This window comes from Mobula hypostoma, chromosome 16, assembly GCF_963921235.1.
Source record: "Mobula hypostoma chromosome 16, sMobHyp1.1, whole genome shotgun sequence".
NCBI classification, from domain to species: Eukaryota; Metazoa; Chordata; class Chondrichthyes; order Myliobatiformes; family Myliobatidae; genus Mobula; species Mobula hypostoma.
In genome coordinates this window covers 42,139,753-42,161,915 of record NC_086112.1, presented here as the reverse complement: position 1 = coordinate 42,161,915, position 22,163 = coordinate 42,139,753, and the positions used below count along the sequence as shown (strand labels likewise).

Sequence of the window (22,163 nt, the reverse complement as noted above, 5' to 3'; positions counted from 1 at the left end):
GTTTTTTTGTTTTTTTTAATTCCTTGTCAGACAATGAGAACAGTAAAAACTGTATTTGCCAGTGGATCTTGCAATAGCAGCTGTAGAAGACAGTACTCTGATTATAATACATTTGTAATGACATTGCCATTTATCAGTTTCTTGCTGAATCAAAAAAAATGGAGGTTTCTGTTCCAAAGGTTCTAATAGGTGTGATCTAAGCTTAACCGCTAGGATTCTGGCCCATAGGTCCTTGGAGACAGTGTTAACTGTAAAATCCCTTTCCTTATACTATTGAAGTGTAAAATGAAAGTGAAATAGTCATTAGAACAATCTGCAAATGGACTGGTATTTGTTCCCTTCTGTCCCTTTTCCTCCTAATCCACCTGACACGCATCACCGTATCTCCTTCTCCTCCTCCTACCCCTCAATCTGCCCATCCCTCGCACACTTATCCCACTAGTTCCCCTCCTCACGTCCCTCCTTTTATCCCATGCTCCACCATTCCATCATCTTCAGCTCTTTGTCACTTCCACTACCAACTCCCAGTCTCTGACATCGATCCCATCCTCCCCACTTCTCTCACTCCCCCAGATGGATCCACCTGCCAGTTCTTGCTCACCCTTTCCCTCCACTGTTAGTACTGGGAGACTCCCTCTTTCTTTCCAATCTAGGTGAAGGATTTTGACTGAAACCTCACCTGTCCTTTTCCCTCCACTGATGCTGCCAACTGCTGAGTCCCTACAGCACCTTTGAGTGTTGATACAGCATTTGCAATCTCTGTGTCTTCTTGAAGTGTATTAATGAAATTTACTGAACAAGCATAAGATTAAATACATTCATTAACTGCTTGCAACTATCTCTGTGATTCTAAAATGTTGTAATTTCTTAGAATTTGCTTGGAAATTTCATACTGCAAATGGTACATAAATATTTACAAGTATATTTTTTTAAAAAACCATTGTAATTTTTAGGTGTGTCAGATTTAAAATGTGTATCAAGTGTAATTTTCCAAATCAGCTTAACAGGTGTTTGTGAAGGGAAACTGTCAGAGTTCTTTGAAGTAAATCCAACAGCTGATATTTTCCCATACTGCCAAAGTAGACCCATATGTGTTAAATAGCAATCATAATGATATTATTGTCCAGGGAAATGGTAATAAGGTACTGTAAGCATTATTAAGATAGTAAATGACATCATGGAAACCTAGACATATGACTGCTTGTCTTGCACAGCCTTAATTTAAATTGGGTTGTAGCTATTTGGAAGTAAATTTTAGAAACGCAGCTGTGTTTTCAGCCTCATCAATTAAGGGATTCAAACAAAAAGGTCACAGTAACAAATCTCTATCAGATGAATTCAATTGCCTCACCCTGAGAAGCTGTCCACTGGTACCACATTTATAACATAGTAGTTATATATAGTGAGTTATAAGGTTGCATAGTTTTTAGCAGAGAAGTAAACTATTAACCCCACTTGTCTGTGTTGCTAGTTTGTCTCTTGAAAACATTTTACTGTTCTTTTTCATGTAATTGAGCAGATACTGTTTATCCCATCTCCTTTATTTTCTTATTTAGGATTCCATTAACTACATTAATGCAGTTAACCTAAATCAACATCTTTGACAGCTTCTTCCATGTTTTTACTGTTCTTTGGGTAAATGAGTTATCACTGCTAACAAGAATGAATTTATTTAAACACTATTCTACATTTATGACTTATAATTTCAAATGCCTTTACCAGTGGAAATATTTTCTGAATATATACTCTTTTAAACTTAATAATTTTAAGGAACTCTTTCAAGTTTTTCCTCAGTGTTTTCTTTAACAGAAAGGAAGAGTCCACCTTATTCACCTTTTTCTGAAAAGAATATTCTTTCTGTTCTGGTGTTACCGGTGAATCTTAGATTGCACCTTCTTCAGTGTAATTATGCCTGGCTTCCCAATAGTGACTGCTCAGGTGTGTTAGTAGGATGGTGTGCACAGTAGATTTGCTGCTGTAAAAATAAGTAACAAATGAACCTCAGGCACAGCACATTTCTGGGCTTCACACATCAAAGTTGCTGGTGAACGCAGACGGCCAGGCAGCATCTCTAGGAAGAGGTGCAGTCGACCTTAGTCCTGACGAAGGGTCTCGGCCTGAAACGTTGACTGTACCCTTCCTAGAGATGCTGCCTGGCCTGCTGCATTCACCAGCAACTTTGATGTGTGTTGCTTGAATTTCCAGCATCTGCAGTATTCCTGTTGTTTACATTTCTGGGCTTTCCCATTTTACTACACTGTCAAAGGAGATCCTGGAAATGAGCCAGATTTGTAACCCACCAAGAAGTGGAATATTTGGCTGTTGCCATATCTTTCCACATAAGCAAATGCAGAATGAACCCTTTTAGCATCCATAATATAAGCATGATTTTAGCAGATAATTAGTTCTGCGAATATGAAAGACTTGTAGATAAGCGATTCAATTATTTATGAAATTCAGGGATCCATCCTGAGGGAATAGGTATTATGGGAAACAAAGGTAACGCAAGTGAAGTACGTACTGCACAGCCATCCAAAGCCTGGCTAGAAAAGTTGGATGGCAAACGGAAAGAAGTACTGTACATAGAAACAAAAAGACAACCGAGACCAAAGACAACTCATCTTCAATGAGCAGTGTCTCAGAAAGGTAGGGTCCATCATGAAGGACCCCCATCACCCAGGGCATGCCCTCTTCTTATTGTTACTGTCAGGAAGGAGGTGCAATGCTCTGAAGGCACACGCTCAGTGTCTCAGGAACAGCTTCTTCTGCTCTGCCGTCCAATTCCTAACATTGAACCCATGAACACAACCTCACGACTTTGTATTTCTGTTTTTGAATGATTTTTAAAGGAAAGTACTCGCTGATGCCCAGGTGAGTGGCTGATAATGAAATGCGCAGGAAAAAGTTTGTGGAATGTGGACTGGAAAATCATTCTGTAAACAGTAGAAAATGATTAAAAGTTAATGGCTACGCTGAGATGTAGGGACAGAAATAGGGTCATTTTCAGCACACCCGCTGAAAAAGGTACCTTTTCAGAAGGAAATGTACACTATATAGACTGAAAGCCAAAGCTTGCTCTGAAGTCGAGAGAGTGATGGTTTGCAGTGCAGAGTTCGCCCAGAAGCAGCCCCTTGAGACCACCAAGTCTGTGTCAACTATCAAACGACCCACTAATCCTATATTAATCCCATTTCGTTTACCTCAACTTCCTCCCAGATTTTACTTGCACTTACCCATTAGGGCCAGTTTATGGTGGTCCACCAACCCATATGTCTTTTGGATGTGCCAGGAAACTGGAATGCCAGAGGGAAACCCATTTGGACACAGGAAGAGAGTGTGCAGATGGTAGCTGAGGTCAGGATTGAATCCAGATGGCTGAGCTGTGAGGTAGCAGCTCCTCCAGCTGCTCCACTGTGCCACTCCTTGTCTCGTACATATCTAATTATGTTCACGTAGCACCTTCTCCTAAGAAGAACTACAGGCCGGCAGCGTGCCTGTAATTGCGGCTAAATGCTTTAATTGTTAATTAATGAGAATTTCTGTAACAGATTCTATAAATTCAAAAAATTTTCTGAATTGAAACCAAATGCGCAAAGCATATTTAACTATCGGGTTAGAGACCTGCTTAAGGCGTTTCGAATCGAAAGGGAGAGAGGAACCTAAAATACAGCCAAGTGTATAACCCTGAACAGATTGTAGTTCCAATGCTACCCATTTAGGAATAGATAGTATGTCCTGATCAAGTAACCAAAATTTCATATGTCGAATATTAATAGCCCAATAATAGAATCTAAAGTTAGGTAATGCTAAACCTCCATCTCTCTTAGCTTTCTGTAAATGTATTTTACCCAGTCTCGGATTCTTATTCTGCCAAATAAATGAAGAAATTTTAGAGTCAACTTTATCAAAGAAAGATTTTGGAACCAAAATTGGTAATGCCTGAAACACATATAAAAATTTTGGCAAAAAAAACATCTTAACTGCATTAATACGACCAATCAAAGTTAAATATAAGGGAAGCCATTTAGATGAAAGTTGAGTAATATGGTCTATTAATGGTAAAAAGTTAATCTTAAATAAATCTTTATATTTACAAGTAATTTTAATCCCAAGATAAGAAAAATAATTATCAATCAATTTAAATGGAAATTTATAATATAAGGGAAGATGTTTATTAATCGGAAAGAGTTCACTCTTACTAAGATTTAATTTATAACCTGAAAAAAAACCAAATTGTGCTAATAACTCTAAAACAGCAGGGATGGATTTCTCAGGATTAGAAATATATAAAAGTAAATCATCAGCATAGAGTGATAATTTATGGGACTTTAATCCCCGAGTTATCCCAGTAATATTTGAAGATTCTCGAATGGCAATTGCAAGAGGTTCTAATGCAATATCAAATAATAGGGGACTAAGAGGACAGCCTTGTCGAGTACCTCGAAAGAGAGGAAAAAAAGGTGAACTTAAAGAGTTAGTACGGACTGAGGCTACAGGGGAATGATATAACAGTTTAATCCAGGATATAAATTTCAAGCTAAAATTAAACATTTCAAGCACCTTAAATAAATAAGGCCATTCTACTCTATCAAAAGCTTTCTCAGCGTCTAAAGAAATAACACACTCAGGAACATTTTGTGAGGGAGTATAAACGATATTTAACGATTTTTGATCTTAATCAATTCGGGTTAGCGATTCCTATTTTAGGTAACATATTTTTTCCTCCCTCTTTTACGGATCGCGCTTTTCAAACTTGGAAGACTAAGGGTATTTTACGGTTTTTGGATTTATTTTTAGATGGTTCCCTTATGTCTTTTGAACAATTATCTAATAAATATAACTTATCAAGAATACATTTTTTTAGATATTTACAAGTTAGAAATTTCCTAAGTACTATTCTCTCTTCCTTTCCAATGCTTCCTCCTACATATATTTTAGATTCGATAATTAACCTCAATCCATGTCAGAAAGGTGCATCGGCTATGATTTATAATATTATTATGAAACTTAGGAAAGCTCCATTTGATAAGATTAGGGTAGATTGGGAACAGGAATTGGGGCTTACCATTTCTGTGGATGATTGGGGGCAGATTTTACAATTAGTTAATACTTCCTCTATTTGTGCTAAACATTCCCTAATTCAATTTAAAGTGGTTCATAGAGCACATATGTCCAAAGATAAGTTAGCGTGTTTTTACTCGCATATTAATCCTTTTTGTGATAGATGTTCGGGGCAGATAGCCTCTTTAACTCATATGTTTTGGTCTTGCCCTACTTTGGAAACTTTTTGGAGAGATATTTTTAATATTATTTCTAAGGTATTAAATATAGATATCTCTCCTCACCCTATTACTGCTATCTTTGGACTACCTAAAATTTCTAGTAATCTTTCCCCTTCAGCCCATAGAATGATTGCATTTCTTACTTTAATGGCGAAAAGATGTATTTTACAACATTGGAAAGAGCTTAATGCTCCAACTACCTTTTTTTGGTTCTCTCAGACGATTTTATGTTTGAATCTGGAGAAAATTAGAAGTAACCTTTATGATTCTTCATTTAAATTTGAACAGATTTGGGGACCTTTTATTCGATATTTTCATTTAATGTAATATATACCCTTCTTGTTTTTTTTTCACTGTTTTTAATGGAGGTCGGGATTGAGGACGTGATCTTAAGTTTAACTCTGTTTGGTTTCAAGTTAGCCCATTGCTTTGCTTTGCTTTTAGTTAGTTGCACGGTGGGTTTTTTTGGGGGGTTTTTTTTTCTTTTTTTCCATTGATATATATAAAATTTAGTATACTATTATGTTATCTTGGTTTCTTATGTTTAAATTACATTGTTTGTAGTATTTTTTTTGGTATTGATACCTTCTGGAATTTTATTATACTTTAACATTGTATTAATGTTTATATGGCTTACCTTTTTGTATACTTATTCAATAAAAAGATTTAAAAAGAAAGATTCTATAAATTCTAAAATGACATATAATCCTCAAATGTTTTTCTGTTGTATGCTTTGACTTTAAAAGTTTTTGTGAAATAATTTCCAATTTGAGTGATGGGATGAAAATTTAACCAGCTGGAACATGTGGGTCCAATACAATTGGAGGGTTGAATCAGGCAAAAAGCCAATATATTGGAAAGCTGGGTCAATCTTGGCAATTTCCTGTTTAGCTGAGTAATGTTAGGTTGGGTGGGATCAGTACTGATAAAAAGTCTCGCGTCAAAGCGTCAACTGTTTATTCCCTTCCATAGACGCTGCCTGACTTGTTGAGTTCCTCCAGCATTTTGTGTGTGTTGCTCAAGATTTCCTCTTGTGTTTGGAATTAGGTTGTCTTTTATTATTACTCAGTTGGAATTAGAATGAAACAATATTGCTTCCTCGTATTACAAAGATGAGAAAATCTGCAGATGCTGGAAATCCGGAGCCCATTTAGCCTGTGCTAAACTAAGATTCTGTCTGATCCCATCGATCCCAAAGCCCTCCACACCCCTCCCCTCCATGTACTTATCCATACATCCCTTAAACATTGAAATCCAACTCACATCCACCACTGGCAGTTTGTTCCACACTCTCACCACTCTCTGAGTGACGAAGTTGTCCCTCATGTTCCCCTTAAACATTTTACCTTTCACCCTTAACCCATTGCCTCGTTTTCTATTCTCACCCAAACTCGGTGTGAAAAGCCTGCTTGCATTTACCCTATCTATACCCCTCATAATTCTGTATACCTCTGTCAAATCTCCCCTCCTGCTCCAGGGAATAAAATTCTAATCTACTCGAACTTTCCCTTGAACTCAGGTCCTCAGGTCCCAACAGTATCCTTGAATGTTTTCTCTGTACTCATTCAATCTCATTGATATTTGTCCTGTAGGTAGGTGACCAGAACTGCACACCATAAGAAAGGCAGAATTTGGCCCATTGTGTCTGCTCCACCATTCCTCCTTCATGGCTGATTTATTATCCCTCTCAACCCCATTCTCCTGCCTGCTCCCTGTAACGTTTGAAGCCCTGGCTAATCAACAACCTATCAAACTCGGCTTTAGATATACTCAATAACTTGGCCTCCACAGCTGTCCGTGTATAGCATGGGCTCTAATCTGGTTTGGCAGCCTCATGTGTGTCACCATGTCAAAGGCTTTATGAAAATCCAAGTAACCAACATCCACTGTCTCTGTCTATCCTCGAAGAATTTTAACAGATTTGTCAGGCAAGATTTTCCCTTAAAAACAAATCATGCTGACTTTGGCTTACTTTATCATGCACTTCCAAATGCCCCAAAACCTCATACTTAATAATGGACTCCAACATCTTCCTAGCCACTGACATCAGGCTAACTGGCCTTTAATTTCCTTTTTTCTGCCTCCCTCCCTTCTTGAAGAGTGGAGTGACATTTGCAATTTTCCAGTTCTCTGCAATCATTCCAGAATCTAGTGACTTTTGAAAATTCATTACTAATGCCCCCACAATATCTTCAGCTACCTCTTTCAGAACCGTGTGGTGTAGTCCATCTGATCCAGGTGACTTACATATCTTCATACCTTTCAGCTTCCCAAGCACCTTCTCCTTAGTTGAGTGTAGTTGAGTGTATCAACTACACTCATGTCTGACCCCTGACACTTACAAATCTCTGACACAATGCTAGTGTCTTACAGTGAAGACTGATGAAAAATACTTTTTAAGCTCCTTCACCATTTCTTTGTCTTCATTACTATCACTCCAGCATCATTTTCTGGTGGTTCAATATCCACTCTTGCCTCTTTTTTACTCTGTATATATCTGGGGAAAAAAAAACTTTTGGTATCCTCTTTTGTTTTATTGGCTAGTTTTCATTCATATTTCATATTTTCTCTCCATTTGGCTTTTTAGTTGCCTTCTGTTGGTTTTTAAAAGCTTCTCAATCACCGAACTTCCCACTAATTTTTGCTCAATTATGTGTCCTCTCTTTTGCCTTTATGCTGATTTGACTTCCCTTATCAGCTACAGTTGCCTCATCCTGTCTTTAGAGTACTTCTTCATCTTTGAAATTGGGAAATAGGAGACAGGAGCAGGAGTAGGCCATCTGGCTGATCGAGCCTGCTTTGCCATTCAGTAAGATCATGGCTATGGACTCATCTCCACCTTCCTGCCTTTGTCCCCGTAACCCTTAATCCCCATACTATGCAAAAATCAATCCAACCTTGTCTTAAATATATTTACTGAGGTAGCCTCCACTACTTCATTGGGCAGAGAATTCCACAGATTCACCACCCCCAGGGAAAAGCAGTTCCTCCTCATCACTGTCCTAAATCTACTCCCCTGAATCTTGAGGCTATGTCCCCTAGTTCTAGTCTTACCTACCAGTGGAAACAACTTTCCTGCCTCTATCTTATCTATCCCTTTCATCATGTTATATGTTTCTATTAAGATCTCCTCTCTTTCTTCTGAATTCCAGTGAGTACAGTCCCATGCGACTCAATCTCTCCTCATAGTCTAATCCCCTTATCTCTGGAATCAACCTGATGAACCTCCTCTGCACCGTTTCCAAAGCCAGTATATCCTTCAAGTAAGGAGACCAGAACAGCACGTTGTATTCCAGGTGCGGTTCACCGGTACCCTGTACAGTTGCATATATCTATTTAGGATATATCTATCCTGGGCCTTCCAAAATGCCCCCAGAAATTCCAGCCATTACTGTTTTGCCATCGTCCCTGGTAGTGTCCCCTTCCAATCAACTTTGGCCAGCTCCTCTCTCATGCCTATGTAATTCACTTTAATGCTTCAAATCTGGCCTCACCAACACCTTATACAACTTCAATGTGACATTCCAACTCCTGAACTGAATACTTTGATGTATAATGGCCAATGTGCCAAAAGTTCTCTTTATGAGCATTTCCAGCTGTAATGCCACTTTCAAGGAATTATGGATCTATGTTGCCAGATCCCTCTGTTCTGCTGCACTCCTCAAAGCTCTACTGTTCACTGTGTAAACCCTACCTTGGTTTGTCTTCCCAAAATGCAACACCTCACACTTGGGTGCATTAAATTCCATCTGCCATTTTTCAGCCCAATTTCTTAAGCTGGTACAGAACCTGCTGCAAGCTTTGAAAGCTTTCTTTGCTGTCTACCACAACCCCAAACTTGGTGTCATACACAAATTTGCTGATCCAATTCAGCACATCATCAGGACGTTGAGATAGATGACCAAAAACAATGGCCTCAGCACCGAACCCTGTGGCACACTACTAGCCAGGGGTCTGCAGTCAGAGCGGTAACTGTCAACTACCGCTCTCTGGCTTCTCCCATGAAGCCAATGTCAAATCCCAATTCTGGGTATAAATATTTTGAGCATGACAGGTGTGTTCCAAAAGGGGAGGGCATTACAGCAGTAGACAGGTATGATATCCTGGATATCTATAAGCAATGGATAGAGCTTAGAAATAAGAAAGGGGAATTTATTTTGATCGTTATATTATAGGCTTTCCAACATGAAATAGGAGAATGGGTATGTAGGCAAATCGCAGTAAAGTGTTAAAACAATAGTGTCATAGTAGTAAGTGATTTTAATTTCCCAAATATTGATTGGAATGGCCATAGTGTAAGGGGCTTAGATGGATGGAATTTATAAAAAGATTTCAAGTGAAATTCGTGAAGCAGTCGTAGAGCCCTACTGAAGAAGGTGCTATATAGGAACGTGGTGGAAACATTTGGAAACAACAACTATAGTTTTAGTAAGTTTCAATGTAATCATGGAGATAAGGCTATTGCTAAACTGGGGAATGCTGATTGCAATAGCATAAGGCAGGACATGGTGAAAGAAGGTTTGAAGCAGTTGCTAGAGGGAAAACAACATCCGATGTGCTGAGTGTTTAAAAACGAGATAGTAAAATTTAGAGGCAGCATTTTCCTGTAAAACGTAACAAAGTTGATTAGGGAATCTGGAAGGAAGTGGTGGCATTAGAAAGTGGTGCTGAAAAGACTCGTTGGGATGTTGCATGGAAAGGTGAGATTTATGTTCACTGGCATATTAGGGTGTTATACAATTCCATGGTAGTCAGTTTAGCAAAACGTAGCAGTATTTCTAGTCCATAAATCTCTTTGGTACAGTGTTACAGCAGGGTTTGGTAAGTGTTATAAATAACCGTAATTTTAGCCATCATTTCCCTTGTGACTGTATTCCTAAACCCCTTCATACAAATGACATTTACTCGGTGTCCTAGAGTCTGATGTGCTCTGCTGTTGGGAAGTTCACAGTTAAAACACAGAAGTACAAGAAGAGTAAATTACTATTTCAGTAGAACAGAACAAGTAAACATGGTGAAAGGCTTGCTGAAGATCCAGACAAGAAGAAGCATTCACCTTAAGATGGTGAACCACTGTTCTAAGGATGCCTATATTCGATTATTGAAACATGGGCCCAAGATTATAGTCAGAGGAATTGGTAACATCCTTCTTCTGTTACAAATATCTTCTTGCATGAACAATCTTTTGGTTAAATGGTAGAAGTGATGGAAAAAATTCTAAGTTAATTTGCTGATGTATATTTTAAATAGCTGATTCCTATTTCTATATTTGAAGTAAAATTGTGCTTTGATCTGAATTTAAAATTTTTTAATTTGTCTTGGTTTAATTTTAGTCTTGGGTATCAGAGATGGACTTTCCTTTCAAACCTCTTAAGATTATAATGAATACATAATCAACATGAACATGAAAGGCATGAACAATAGCAACCGGAGCTGTTGTCCAAGAAAAGATAGATGAGTTGTGGTCACAGTTAGTTATACCTAACAGATCTAGTTTTTCACTAACAAAAATTCATGAATAAGTGAATGAAAGTGAAGCATTGTGGAATTCCCCTGTTACTATAAAACAATTATAGCTGCTTCTAACTCTTTATTACAGTTGTAGGCACTGACATATAGCGGCCAATATTCCATAGAATGCTGCAAAATATATGAATCCAGTAAAATATCACAGAATGATGTAGTATCAAGAAAGGTTTTGTGTCTGTGTGTTGGTTCTTTGTCAGGATTGTCCTGTTAATACTATTTCCTTACTCTTTCCCCAAATGTTCTAATGTTTTCCCTGTCATATGTACTTGAATAAAAATACATTCCAAATCACAACTTGCTATGTAAAAGAGGTTTACTCAAATAATGGTACTTTTTTTGTCAAATTCCTAAAGTTTGGGCCCTTGGTTACTGACTCTTTATATATAAGTGAAGCCACACTTTCTTGTTATGATGGTTGCTAAATCCCTTCTGCATCTTTCAGGTCTCGACTTCCTCCCTAAAATGTGGTGCACAGAAGGAAACACAATTCCCCAATTGATTCCTCTATGAATATTGTGCATTGCAAGCATTTAAAATTATGAAAGTGATCAAATATTAGTTATTTATGTGTGGGGACTAAGCTTTCCTCAAAATGTAGTAGTTGTGTACATATTTGTCTTGCATTTTGATGCTTTTTATTCCATTCACTTGCTTTAACTTTGGCTGAAAGCCTCAAAATTTTTAAAACAGTGGTGTAGACATTGAGAATTCCCATGGAAATTTCAAATGATTGAAATGTAAGAATTAGCCAAAATCTGCACAAGTACAATGGTTAGAATAATTTATTAAAGCGATTACTAGCTGTTGTTTATAGTTAATGGTGACATTGTGGTGACACAAGAAACAAAAATGAAAATTGTACAGTTACTGGTGTATTTCTGCAGTAAGAAATTATTTTAGTTACAAATGGGGAATAGTACTAATTCCACACTTTGTCACCTTGCTGTTTAGGTGCATTAATAAGTAGAAGTTAGAAGATGGACTGATATCCAGAATATTAGTTAGAAACTTTGGCAAATGTGCAATCTGTACTTTTCTGCACTGTAAGGAAAAATGTAAACCCATACACAACCCTATGAGCAGACAGATTCCATGCTTGTCAAAGAAAGTGTCAAATGCTTCATGGGTTGTATGTGTTTTTGTAAATTCAAATTGAAAAATTTGATTAATAATGACTCTTGGAGTTGCTTACTGTTTTTAAGTGCACTTTAAAAGAAAGAAATCATAAATTTTAAAAAGCACACAAGAGGCAGCTTTCTACCAGCAGCCTCTCACACAATTATCAGGGGAAAGAATATGAACTGATTCATATCTTTGAATTTCCTGGTCTTTCAGGTGGAGAGCTGTTGAAATTAAATGATCAATCAGCGCGGGGTGAGGAAGGGTTGAAAGAGCCGCATAATGAGTCTGGAGAAGTGGCAGAAACCAAATGTGAAAACGAAGAGGAAATGAGCGAAGATTGTCTCACCATATCTGAGTTAGTATATAATCCAAGTGCCAGTGTCCTGCCTACTCCTGTGGAAGATGGTGGGATAGATTTGTTTTTTAATAGTCACCCAGTGGGGAACCAGAAGGATGATGGAGGCTCATATAATGAGTTAGATGCCCCTGAAAACACACTCTTGATTACAGAAGTGGAGGAGCTGAAGGAAGTGAACTGGGTACTTGTTAGGAGTTTTGAATTGATGACAAGCAACAGACATCTGAATATACTGGCAAAGAGTTTTGTGAAACTGCTTGTGGTGGGACTGGGTTTGATGCTGTTTGCTTTCCCACTTCTTTTGGTCCTGTTGGAATCTGACATAGATGCTTCTTTCCTGAGAGAAATCCGGCAGACGCCCGAGTTTGAGCAGTTTCACAATGAATACTACTGTCCGCTTAGACAGTGGCTGACATATAAAATACACTACATCCTTGACAAGCTAAGCAGCTCGTGAGGCTACACCAGTGTGCAGTTGGACAAGCAGGTACAACGACTTCTCTGAGCAAAACTTCTTCCTGCTGTTTTTACTGTTTTTATGTTTTGTACCTTTTTAATGTGGTTTAAAAGTATTTCAGGAACTTTTATTCAGTTTTTTTAAGTGAAATCTGCTCCAAGAAATGATTGAATTTAACATCCACATTATTAGGTGTGGCATGAAAGAATTTTTTAAAATTATGGTCAAGTTTTATCTGGTGTTCAAAATCATTGTATTCTTGAGTGAGTGCACAACATTATGTGTCTCTGTTCTCCCACTGGTGACTACAACATTCAAAAGATTCTATGCAGATGAATAACTGTTTTGATAAATTGATTAAGTTTAGGCAGCTTCAAAATTGTATTCACTGTAAAAGGCATTGTCTTTAGTAATGGTACTTTATTATGCTGTGATGAAGTCAATAATCTGTTTACTGGAAATGATCAGTTATGACTGTAATAACAAGAAGTACCAGGTAAATTGTGAGTGAAGGTTTTTGGAGATCCTCTTTCTTATCCACTGTAGCTTAGGTGGAAGAGTGACAGAAATCCAAAAAGGCATTTGAAATTCTGTTTCTTCTTCTTGGGCCCTTAGCTCCCATTGATGACCGTTGATGACCTCCCGTCTCCGTCGTCCAAAGTCGATGGTATGGTTGGAATTCATCAATGTTTCTGCAATACATTGTACTTGGCCTATACAGCTTCACCTGTTAGCCAGCCTTACTCATTTCCACCTCTCACGATGGGGAGGCAGGGTTGGACTTTGAGAGGCGAAATTATGTTCAAACCACTGAAATTTAACTCAAGTAATGATATTCTTCAAAATCTGTGAAGTTTCCAGGTAGAAAGGGATATGGTACAATGGATGGATGGGGGCATTTAGAAAATGCAAGGTGATGCTGCCATTTTTGGACTAAGTTCATGAAATTATTGTGTTCCAAGGAAATGAGATGAGGAATCTAAAACCATTGTGAAACTGCCTGAACTCATTCATTTCATTCCATACATTCACTTATTCATTTCATTAAGCAAACTGAAATGTATCAATAAAAGAGACTGAAGTACAATATATAGACAACCACAGACATTTGCAATAACGATGGGTCAATATACAAAACTACATTTTTCTTCATAAGAGCAGAAAATGTTTAATGGGAAATATGGCCAGAATTAATTCTGTTTCTATATATAGGATCATGTTTCAGTAATTCAATCACAAATAAGAAATTTTATACACATTTCTTTTGCAATGGCACAGATACATGATAAAATTTACTAAACAGCAGTCAGTATGGCTATTGCAAGTTAGAAAGTCAAAAAGAATAATGTGAAAATAATATGGATCATAAAATTATTCATAGACTTTCAAACATCTGGTTCTTCAATATGATTAGAAAAGTCACTTTGCCTATTAACTTTGGCTTTGAATATTGCTGCTAGTAAATGCAGACAAGAAATTTCATAGGTATTTATTGAGGAAACACTTGAATAGACTCTTTTGGCCATTATAATTGATCTCTGGAAATACTGCACATTTCTATGAAGTTTGTATCATGCAGCACAGAATATGATACATGACTTCTCTCCCACTTTTATCACTAGATCTTTTATTGGGAAATGATACATTAATGCACATGAATTATTATATATGGTAAAGAAAAAAATACAAGCTACCTACAGATAAAGTAATTGCAGTGCAGACATCTAATTTTATAATGCAAACACGGTTGGAATGTTTAGGTTTAATCTAGATGAGTTACGGGGAGGCAGCAGAAAGGAAACTATAGACCTGTTAGCCTGACATCAATGGTTGGGAAGTTGTTGGAATTAATTGTTAGGGATGAGATTATGGAGTACCTAGAGGCACATGACAAGATAGGCCGCAGCCAATATGGTTTCCTGAAAGGAAAACCCTGCCTGACAAACTTATTGCAATTCTTTGAGGAAATTACAAGCAGGGTAGACAAAGGAGATGTAGTAAACATGGTGTACTTGGATTTTCTGAAGGCATTTGACAAGGTGCCGCACATGAGGCTGCCTAGCAAGATTAAGAGCCCATGGGATTATGGGGAAGTTTCTAGCATGGGTGGAGCCGGTCAGCAGAAAACAGAGTGGGAATGAAGGGATCCTATTCTGGCTGGCTGCCAGTTACCAGTGGAGTTCCACAGGGGCCGGTGTTGGGACCGCTGCTTTTTACGATGTATGTCAATGATTTGGACTATGGTATTAATGGATTTGTGGCTAAATTTGCCAATGATATAAAAATAGGTGGAGGAGCAGTTAGTGTTGAGGACACAGAGAGCCTGCAGAGAGACTTAGATAGTTTAGGGGAATGGGCAAAGTGGCGGCAAATGAAATACAATGTTGGAAAGTGTATGGTCATGCACTTTGGTGGAAGAAATAAATGGGCAGAATATTATTTAGATGGGGAGAGAATTCAAAATGCAGAGATGCAAAGGGACTTAGGAGTCCTTGTGCAAGATACCTTGAAGGTTAACCTTCAGGTTGAGTCGGATGTGAAGAAGGTGAATACCATGTTGGCATTCATTTCTAGAGGTATAGAATATAGGAGCAGGGATGTGATGTTGAGGCTCTATAAGGCACTTGTGAGACCACACTTGGAGTATTGTGTGCAGTTTTATGCTTCTTATTTTAGAAAGGATATACTGACCTTGGAAAGGGTTCAGAGAAGATTCACGAGAATGATTCCAGGAATGAAAGGGTTACCATGTGAGGAATGTCTGACAGCTCTTGGGCTGTATTCCCTGCAGTTCACGAGAATGAGGGGGGATCTCATAGAAGCATTCCGAATGTTAAAAGGCCTGAACAGATTAGATATGGGAAAGTTATTTCCCATGGTAGGGGATTCTAGGACCAGAGGGCACGACTTCAGTATTGAAGGACATCCTTTTAGAACTGAGATGTGGAGAAATTACTTTAGTTAGAGGGTGGTAAATCTGTGGAATTTGTTGCCATGAGCGGCTGTGGAGGCCAAGATACTGGGTGTATTTAAAGCAGAGATGGATAGGTTCTTGATTAGCCAGGGTATCAAAGGGTATGGGGTGAAAGCAGGGGAGTGGGGATGATTGGAAGAATTGGATCAGCCCATGATTGAATGGCAGAGCAGACTCGATGGGCCAAATGGCCTACTTCTGCTCCTATGTCTTATGGTCTTATAATTAATTCCATTCTAACCTAATAGCTTGAAGTATCAAAAAAAGGAAAATTTTATCTTAGTTATTTTATGAAACAGTAAAATCATCTCATGACATTTGCAGCATTGTTGTGTAAACTGCAGTATTGCTCTACATGAGAGATGATAGGATAGCGGCTGAATTTTAAATACAATTTTTAAAAGTGGAGAAATGTAGAGAAATGATGATTTATACAAAGATAAATCCAGAGCTCAAGAACATACACGTTAGTTCATGTGCTCCTTTGACTGATGTGCAGTTAGTTGGACAAAACTTTTCTTGTGTAATTTTGACATCTTTTGAGAGAGAACGAATAGTGAAAAGCAAGTAGTCAATTCCAAAAATAAATGCTTAAGTTTGACAAAATTGTGACAAACAAAATCTATTCCTGACTAGTCTGTAATCTGAGTAATTGAATATTTTAATACAGACTGTTTAGCGTTGGATGAAAACCTATCTTAATCTACCAATAAAAGTGGTTCATAAATGTGGAATTCAATAAGAAATAGAAATATTTCCAAAGTTTTACATAGTATTCAGAGCATTTAGAAAATGAATCCAAGACTATTTTAATCAATGTGTAGTATCTCTTGGTACCCACATTAAACAGCAATCAGAACAATGAAAAGGATATTAAAATGCAATAAAACATAGATTGATTGGGAAATACTCCCACGTGTGGCCTAACCAAAGATTTATACCTCTGCATGATGACTTCCTGATTCCTACCCTTTGCATTTACTGCCGAAGGCAAGCCTTGTTTACCACTCTATATACTTCTGTTGCTATATCCCTTGATTCCGTTAATATCAATCTTTTCTTGGAATGAGCTAATTGACCAACCCTGCTCAGCCCTCTGAGTCTGAGAGTTTCAAAAACTCCCCTTCTCTACATGAAAATATCTTCCCTTAGTCCCAGATCCAACAGGAGAAGCATCCTGCTTTCATCCAGATTGAAGAGCCTAGGAAAATTTTGTAAGATTCAGTGAGGTTTACTCTTCTAAATGCATGAGTAGGTTTTCTGTCAAATTTTCGGGTTGCCTGCTTTAATCAAATAGTTCACATACAACCTAATCATACTAAGTTTTCTCATCAGCAAATTGGTGTTGATGTAAAAGAATAGATAGAGCACCCTTATTTTATTTTAAGCTTATTTTAAGCTTCCTTTGACCCTTCCAAGGGTTTCAGACTCCATTTTAAAAGCTAACACTCTAGAAAATACAGGCTTCATCTACTCGATCTTTCTTCATAAAGCAAACCTGCCATCCATAGAATCACCTCAGTATTCACTAGTATTTCAGTACTATGAATACATGAAAGTGATTTGCTGCACTCCCTCATTGGGAAGTACATCCTTTCCTGGGGGCAATGAGACCAGAACTGAACATTATACTGTGACTCAGAGTGCAGCTTTGCCACTAGGAGACAATGATTGAGGAGGAACAAGGAATGACCTTTCTAGACAGCAGTCAGCAGCAGTCTGCCTTTGTAATTACCAAGGTTGCACTTGCCTCACTTCTTGAAGTTGATCTGGTCACAGCATCACTGAGGTGCTGCAGTCTATCCTCTTCTCCTCAGATATTGACAATTAGATTCTGAATTTGTTCTTTACTGCAAAGTTTTAGTTCAGTGAGGATACTATTTGCCCTTGAAGCCTTGTTATGTTCTAACTGGAATATGGCCTTTTCAGTTTGTTGTTGGTGTGGATATAGCAGCACTGTTTTGAGTAGATGGTTGTGGGACAGAATCAGGTGTACTCGCATCATGGTTAGAGTCTTTGGATTCAGAAGAAAGATAGCAGAAACTGAAGGGCATGCTCAAAGCTCTCTGGAAACCCTCTTGAGAATCCCCGAACTATGCAACTTTAAGTGGAGAAGGAGTATTTGATATTGAGAACCTAGATTTCAATGTGTTGGACAACTGAGAAGCTCAGAGTAAATGAGAGAAAGACCGTGCCACCTCACAGACCATCCACTTGCCAGACATCTTTAGGCACTTTCTGTCCCATCTATGGAGAAGACTGAGGTTTCTACATAGGCCTCTTTAGTCACCTCAGAATTCACACAAGTCATACGCTCCCTGAGGGACAGACTAAGATGAAGATGAGACAATAATTAAAGTGTTGTTCCACTAAGGCCCTATATAATACAGAAAGACATCTTAGTTCACAGAGTAAAAGCTTGTGTACTAAAGGACAACCTACTATTTATTTTCCTATCTCCTTGCTGCCCTTGTTAGCCTTCCATGACTTCTGTTGAAGGACTTCCAGATACCTATAAACATCATTCCTCAGTCTCTCATTATTTCTGTGTTGTGCACTGAAGTGTATAAATTCACGTCTATATTATATCTGCTAATGTTTAATTAGCTTGTCTGTATCCTCCATTAAACCTCTTAACATTCTTGTCATTATACACTACTTCACCCAGCTTTGCATCATCAGTTAACTTGGAAATGTGGCATTTAGTCTCGGTCAAATCATTGAGAAAAGTCATGAATATCTGTGGCCCAAGCACTGATCCTGATAGATACCATCGTGGATAGAATATCTTGAAAAGCTGATTGACTTTTTGATCCATATCTCTACAACAATTTATGAATATTTTCAGTTCCTGCTGAGGTGTGCCTTTGGAATTAATATCATGAAGTTTCCCTTTATGGTTATAGGTGAGAGTGTGCTCTTCTGCATTCTTATTTTTTTCCCATTAAAAAATAGCTTTCTATTTCTTCAACTCTTCATTCTTAATGAACCAAATCCATGCCTCCTTAAAATTACTGAGTTCCTGGAATAATCTTTATTACTTTTCTTCAAATCTTTCTGGCTAAGCTTATTTTTTTTTATTGACCATGGTACCACAATTCTAGCTCTGTTGATGCTCTTTTACAGTATAACACCCTTAATTTCACCTTTACCTAACTGTTTATATGTGGCGCGTTTTGCTTGTCTTTTGTTTGCTTGCCAGAGCTTTATCCTTGCATGACCAGGTCAATTATTATTACCTGAACCTTTTACTTGATGCAGCTTACTGATAATTCCTTCACATTTCAACAATTTTTCTATTTTCATTTCTCAAAGTTTTTAAGTGCCTTATACATTTCCATCTACAAGTTTTCAGGCTTTTAGTTTTCATATATCAAAAGTTTATACTTCATAGAGTCACATTTCTGATTTTTTTTTACAAAAAAAGTAGCATTTTATATTACATCAGTCATTAATTACGATACCAGGATTTCAATGATTTAAAAATCTTTGATTGGGGTAGCAAATTACTGAAGTTGTTTCAAATATGCTATCATTGTTATATTGGTACATTTCAGTCTGCAAGTAAACACATTGTATTTTAAATGATATCGGCTATCTCTTGTAAGCTTTCATTAAAAATTGTCCAGATGAAGTGGGTGATCTGCTCCACCAGAATATCATTCACAAGTTGAACAGAAAACAATATTCATCTCATTAAGTTTCACCACTCCACCTTTTTAAAGAGGTCTTTATAGAAATTCCATTTGTTGCTTACAAAGCATTATATACTTCAATAACCAGTGTTTATAAACTTTTTTAATTTAAATTCTTTAAACTTATTTAAATAACTTAATAATTTTAGAAAAAATTACACTGTCTATACAATGTATTTAGACAATAGGGTTCTTACTGGACCTGGGCAAGACACAAAACCAGCAGAAGCACAGTTAACAACTATTATATCACCATCTGATTCTGCTTGATGAAAACTCACAGAAATGAATATTAGGAGTTGCATCTGAAATAAAATGGTGATCAATGCATTGCCACTTAGTTTGCATACTGTGCATATGCATTTCACCTCCAAGTATGCCAATTTCCTATGAATTAATTCATTGCATTAGTCGTGTGCATGGAACCAAAGTGTCTTCCTTTGTTTTGAAAACAATTTATATGGTAATGGTCTATAAATTGCATAGATGATCTTTGAATCTACTGCCATAACTTCAGTAGGAGACTGCCAGAAAAACAAGAGAAAGGGAGTAAATAATTGAAAATGAAACATTCCCACAAATTTTCTAGGAACTCCATTGATCTCTGACCTGTATTACAGTGGTAAAACATAGTATTTTGCATCCATTTAACTTGCATTATGCTAAATATGTTCAATAATTATTTCACTTCATGATCAGGTTATAAAATTACTAAGCATATTGATATAATTCTGTCATACTGTTAAAATATGAAAGCTTTTATGTCATGGATGAAAACTTTATCAAAATAATTTATACTGTGTAGGTAAAAACAAATCATTTAAAATCTACTCTTGCTGCTGACTCACTGGAGTCTCTGGCAATTTCTGCTTCTATGCAGCAGTTTTCTATAAAATGTTCTTTAGACCTTTACGATGTAGTTTCATTGTGTGTTTCAGCACCGCTGCAAAATCAGCACAGTACTTTGTACTCAGATGCACAGTATAGGAGTTACTTTTCTGTACAGACCAAAACCATGATTACAGCATTTAATTGGTAAATGGATTCAATCATATTATCAAAATTGAGCTAACATATATTGAACTAAGTTGTATAGTGCATTATGAGAGTGGAGGTACTGAAATGTAAAATTCTTTCTATTGCTTAATTGACTGGCAAGTTGGTTTTATAGATAAACATCACAACTATAAAACTATTTTGAAAGTAAGCAGTTAAATAATTAAATTAAAAGAATGTACAATTCAACATGATTAAATGATTATCAATAAAGTATCAGAAATTAATTACTTAAAGTTAATTTAAATTAAAATTAATAAATGAGCACTAAAGCATGATCAAATACTGTATGTATCATTTTCTTAAAAAGCCTTGTGTACTATTCTAATTATTTTGACTGTCAGGCTGCTTACCAATGTACTGGTAGGAACTGACTGAAGCCAATTATTATAATGAAATGTTAACCATAAGTGCTGAATTCAGTAAAATAATGAGAAAGCTTTTTCCACTGATACGGTCCAGTTATCAGATTCCACTGTATTACATGAATTCTTAATAATATTAAACTGATCTTTTTATAATCAGGTTGCTGAAACATGCTCGTTCTTACTGACAGAATGTTGCAATAAAATTTTATTAAAAAGATGGCTAAGTTAAATAAAGCAAATAAATAAAAATGTGAATTATTGTTTGCAACAATTGAGTTAACAAAAGATACTTCCTATAGCATCAGATGCTTGCTTGTAAATGAACAAAATGGTATCTTTTTGGACAGCAGAAGGGCAATTAAAGAGAGCAGAACAAAGTTATTTACAGTGAATTCTGCTCCTTGTATTACCTTTGTATCGTTTGTCAACATGAAATTATAAAGTATCCCAAAAGGCTCTTTGCATTATTGTATTCATAACGAACTGTTTTCATCAAAGCTTTTGTCAAATTTTCACTTTGTTTTCATTTACTGACTTACATACATAATTAATAAAAGTTAGATGAACTATGTAGAAATACATAGGGATAATTTTTATGATTTTGTTGAGAATTGAGGTGGGTAGCAGAGATAGAATATATAGTATGTATTCACATTGTGGTGTTCTTGCTGTGGTATGCTGTGTAAGTAGGATAGTTCACTAATTGTTGTTTGGCCAACCTTTGTAAACAACTTTGGGGAAAATCAGAATATTATCATGAAAAATTCAATCATACAGGGAATCACTTGTAACTTTAGGCTATTAAATGTTGAAAAGGTTGGCATTTCATATTTAAATGTTAAATAATGCCTGGATTGTTTTATATGTTATAACCATAACAAATCAACAATAAAAGTGCATTTGAACAAAAGAATTTTCATTGATCTTTAATACTTTATCTTTTAAATAATTATGTCCTATCTTCTGCTTTAATATTCCAGTGTATGGCATTGGAAATGGAACCACGATTTCAAATAATTTGTTATTACTGTCAATTTATAGTAATCCTTTTTAAAATATCTAGCTACCTGCCATAAGAACATGAAGAAATAGTTTATAGCAGGTTGGCTGCCAATTGACAGCAACAACAATCCCGGCTGCACCTTATCAAAGATAGTCCGTTTCTCTATCCATCCACCACCCTCTCTGCAGCTTAAAACCTTTTTGTTTTTTTTCCCCCCTCTATGCCAGTTCTGATGGTCTTCAACTGAAATGTTAACTCTATTTCTCTTTTCACAGATACGTCCTGATACTCTGAGTATTTCTGCTCTGTTCCATTTTTA

General features: G+C 36.8%; 1 protein-coding gene across 4 annotated transcripts in view; it reads left to right on the top strand.

The window, feature by feature from the left end:
- The window catches only part of frmd3 (FERM domain containing 3), a 185,830-nt gene extending 164,118 nt beyond the window's left edge, over positions 1-21,712 (top strand). For 3 of the 4 annotated variants that reach the window (XM_063068799.1, XM_063068798.1, XM_063068796.1), the window contains one exon: positions 12,147-21,712. In XM_063068799.1, the coding sequence (XP_062924869.1) occupies positions 12,147-12,748 (602 nt within the window). In that variant the 3' untranslated portion in view covers positions 12,749-21,712. The remainder of the gene's footprint in view (positions 1-12,146) is intronic. The other variant, XM_063068800.1, reaches the window with a different exon arrangement.
- Positions 21,713-22,163: the final 451 nt, after the last annotated feature.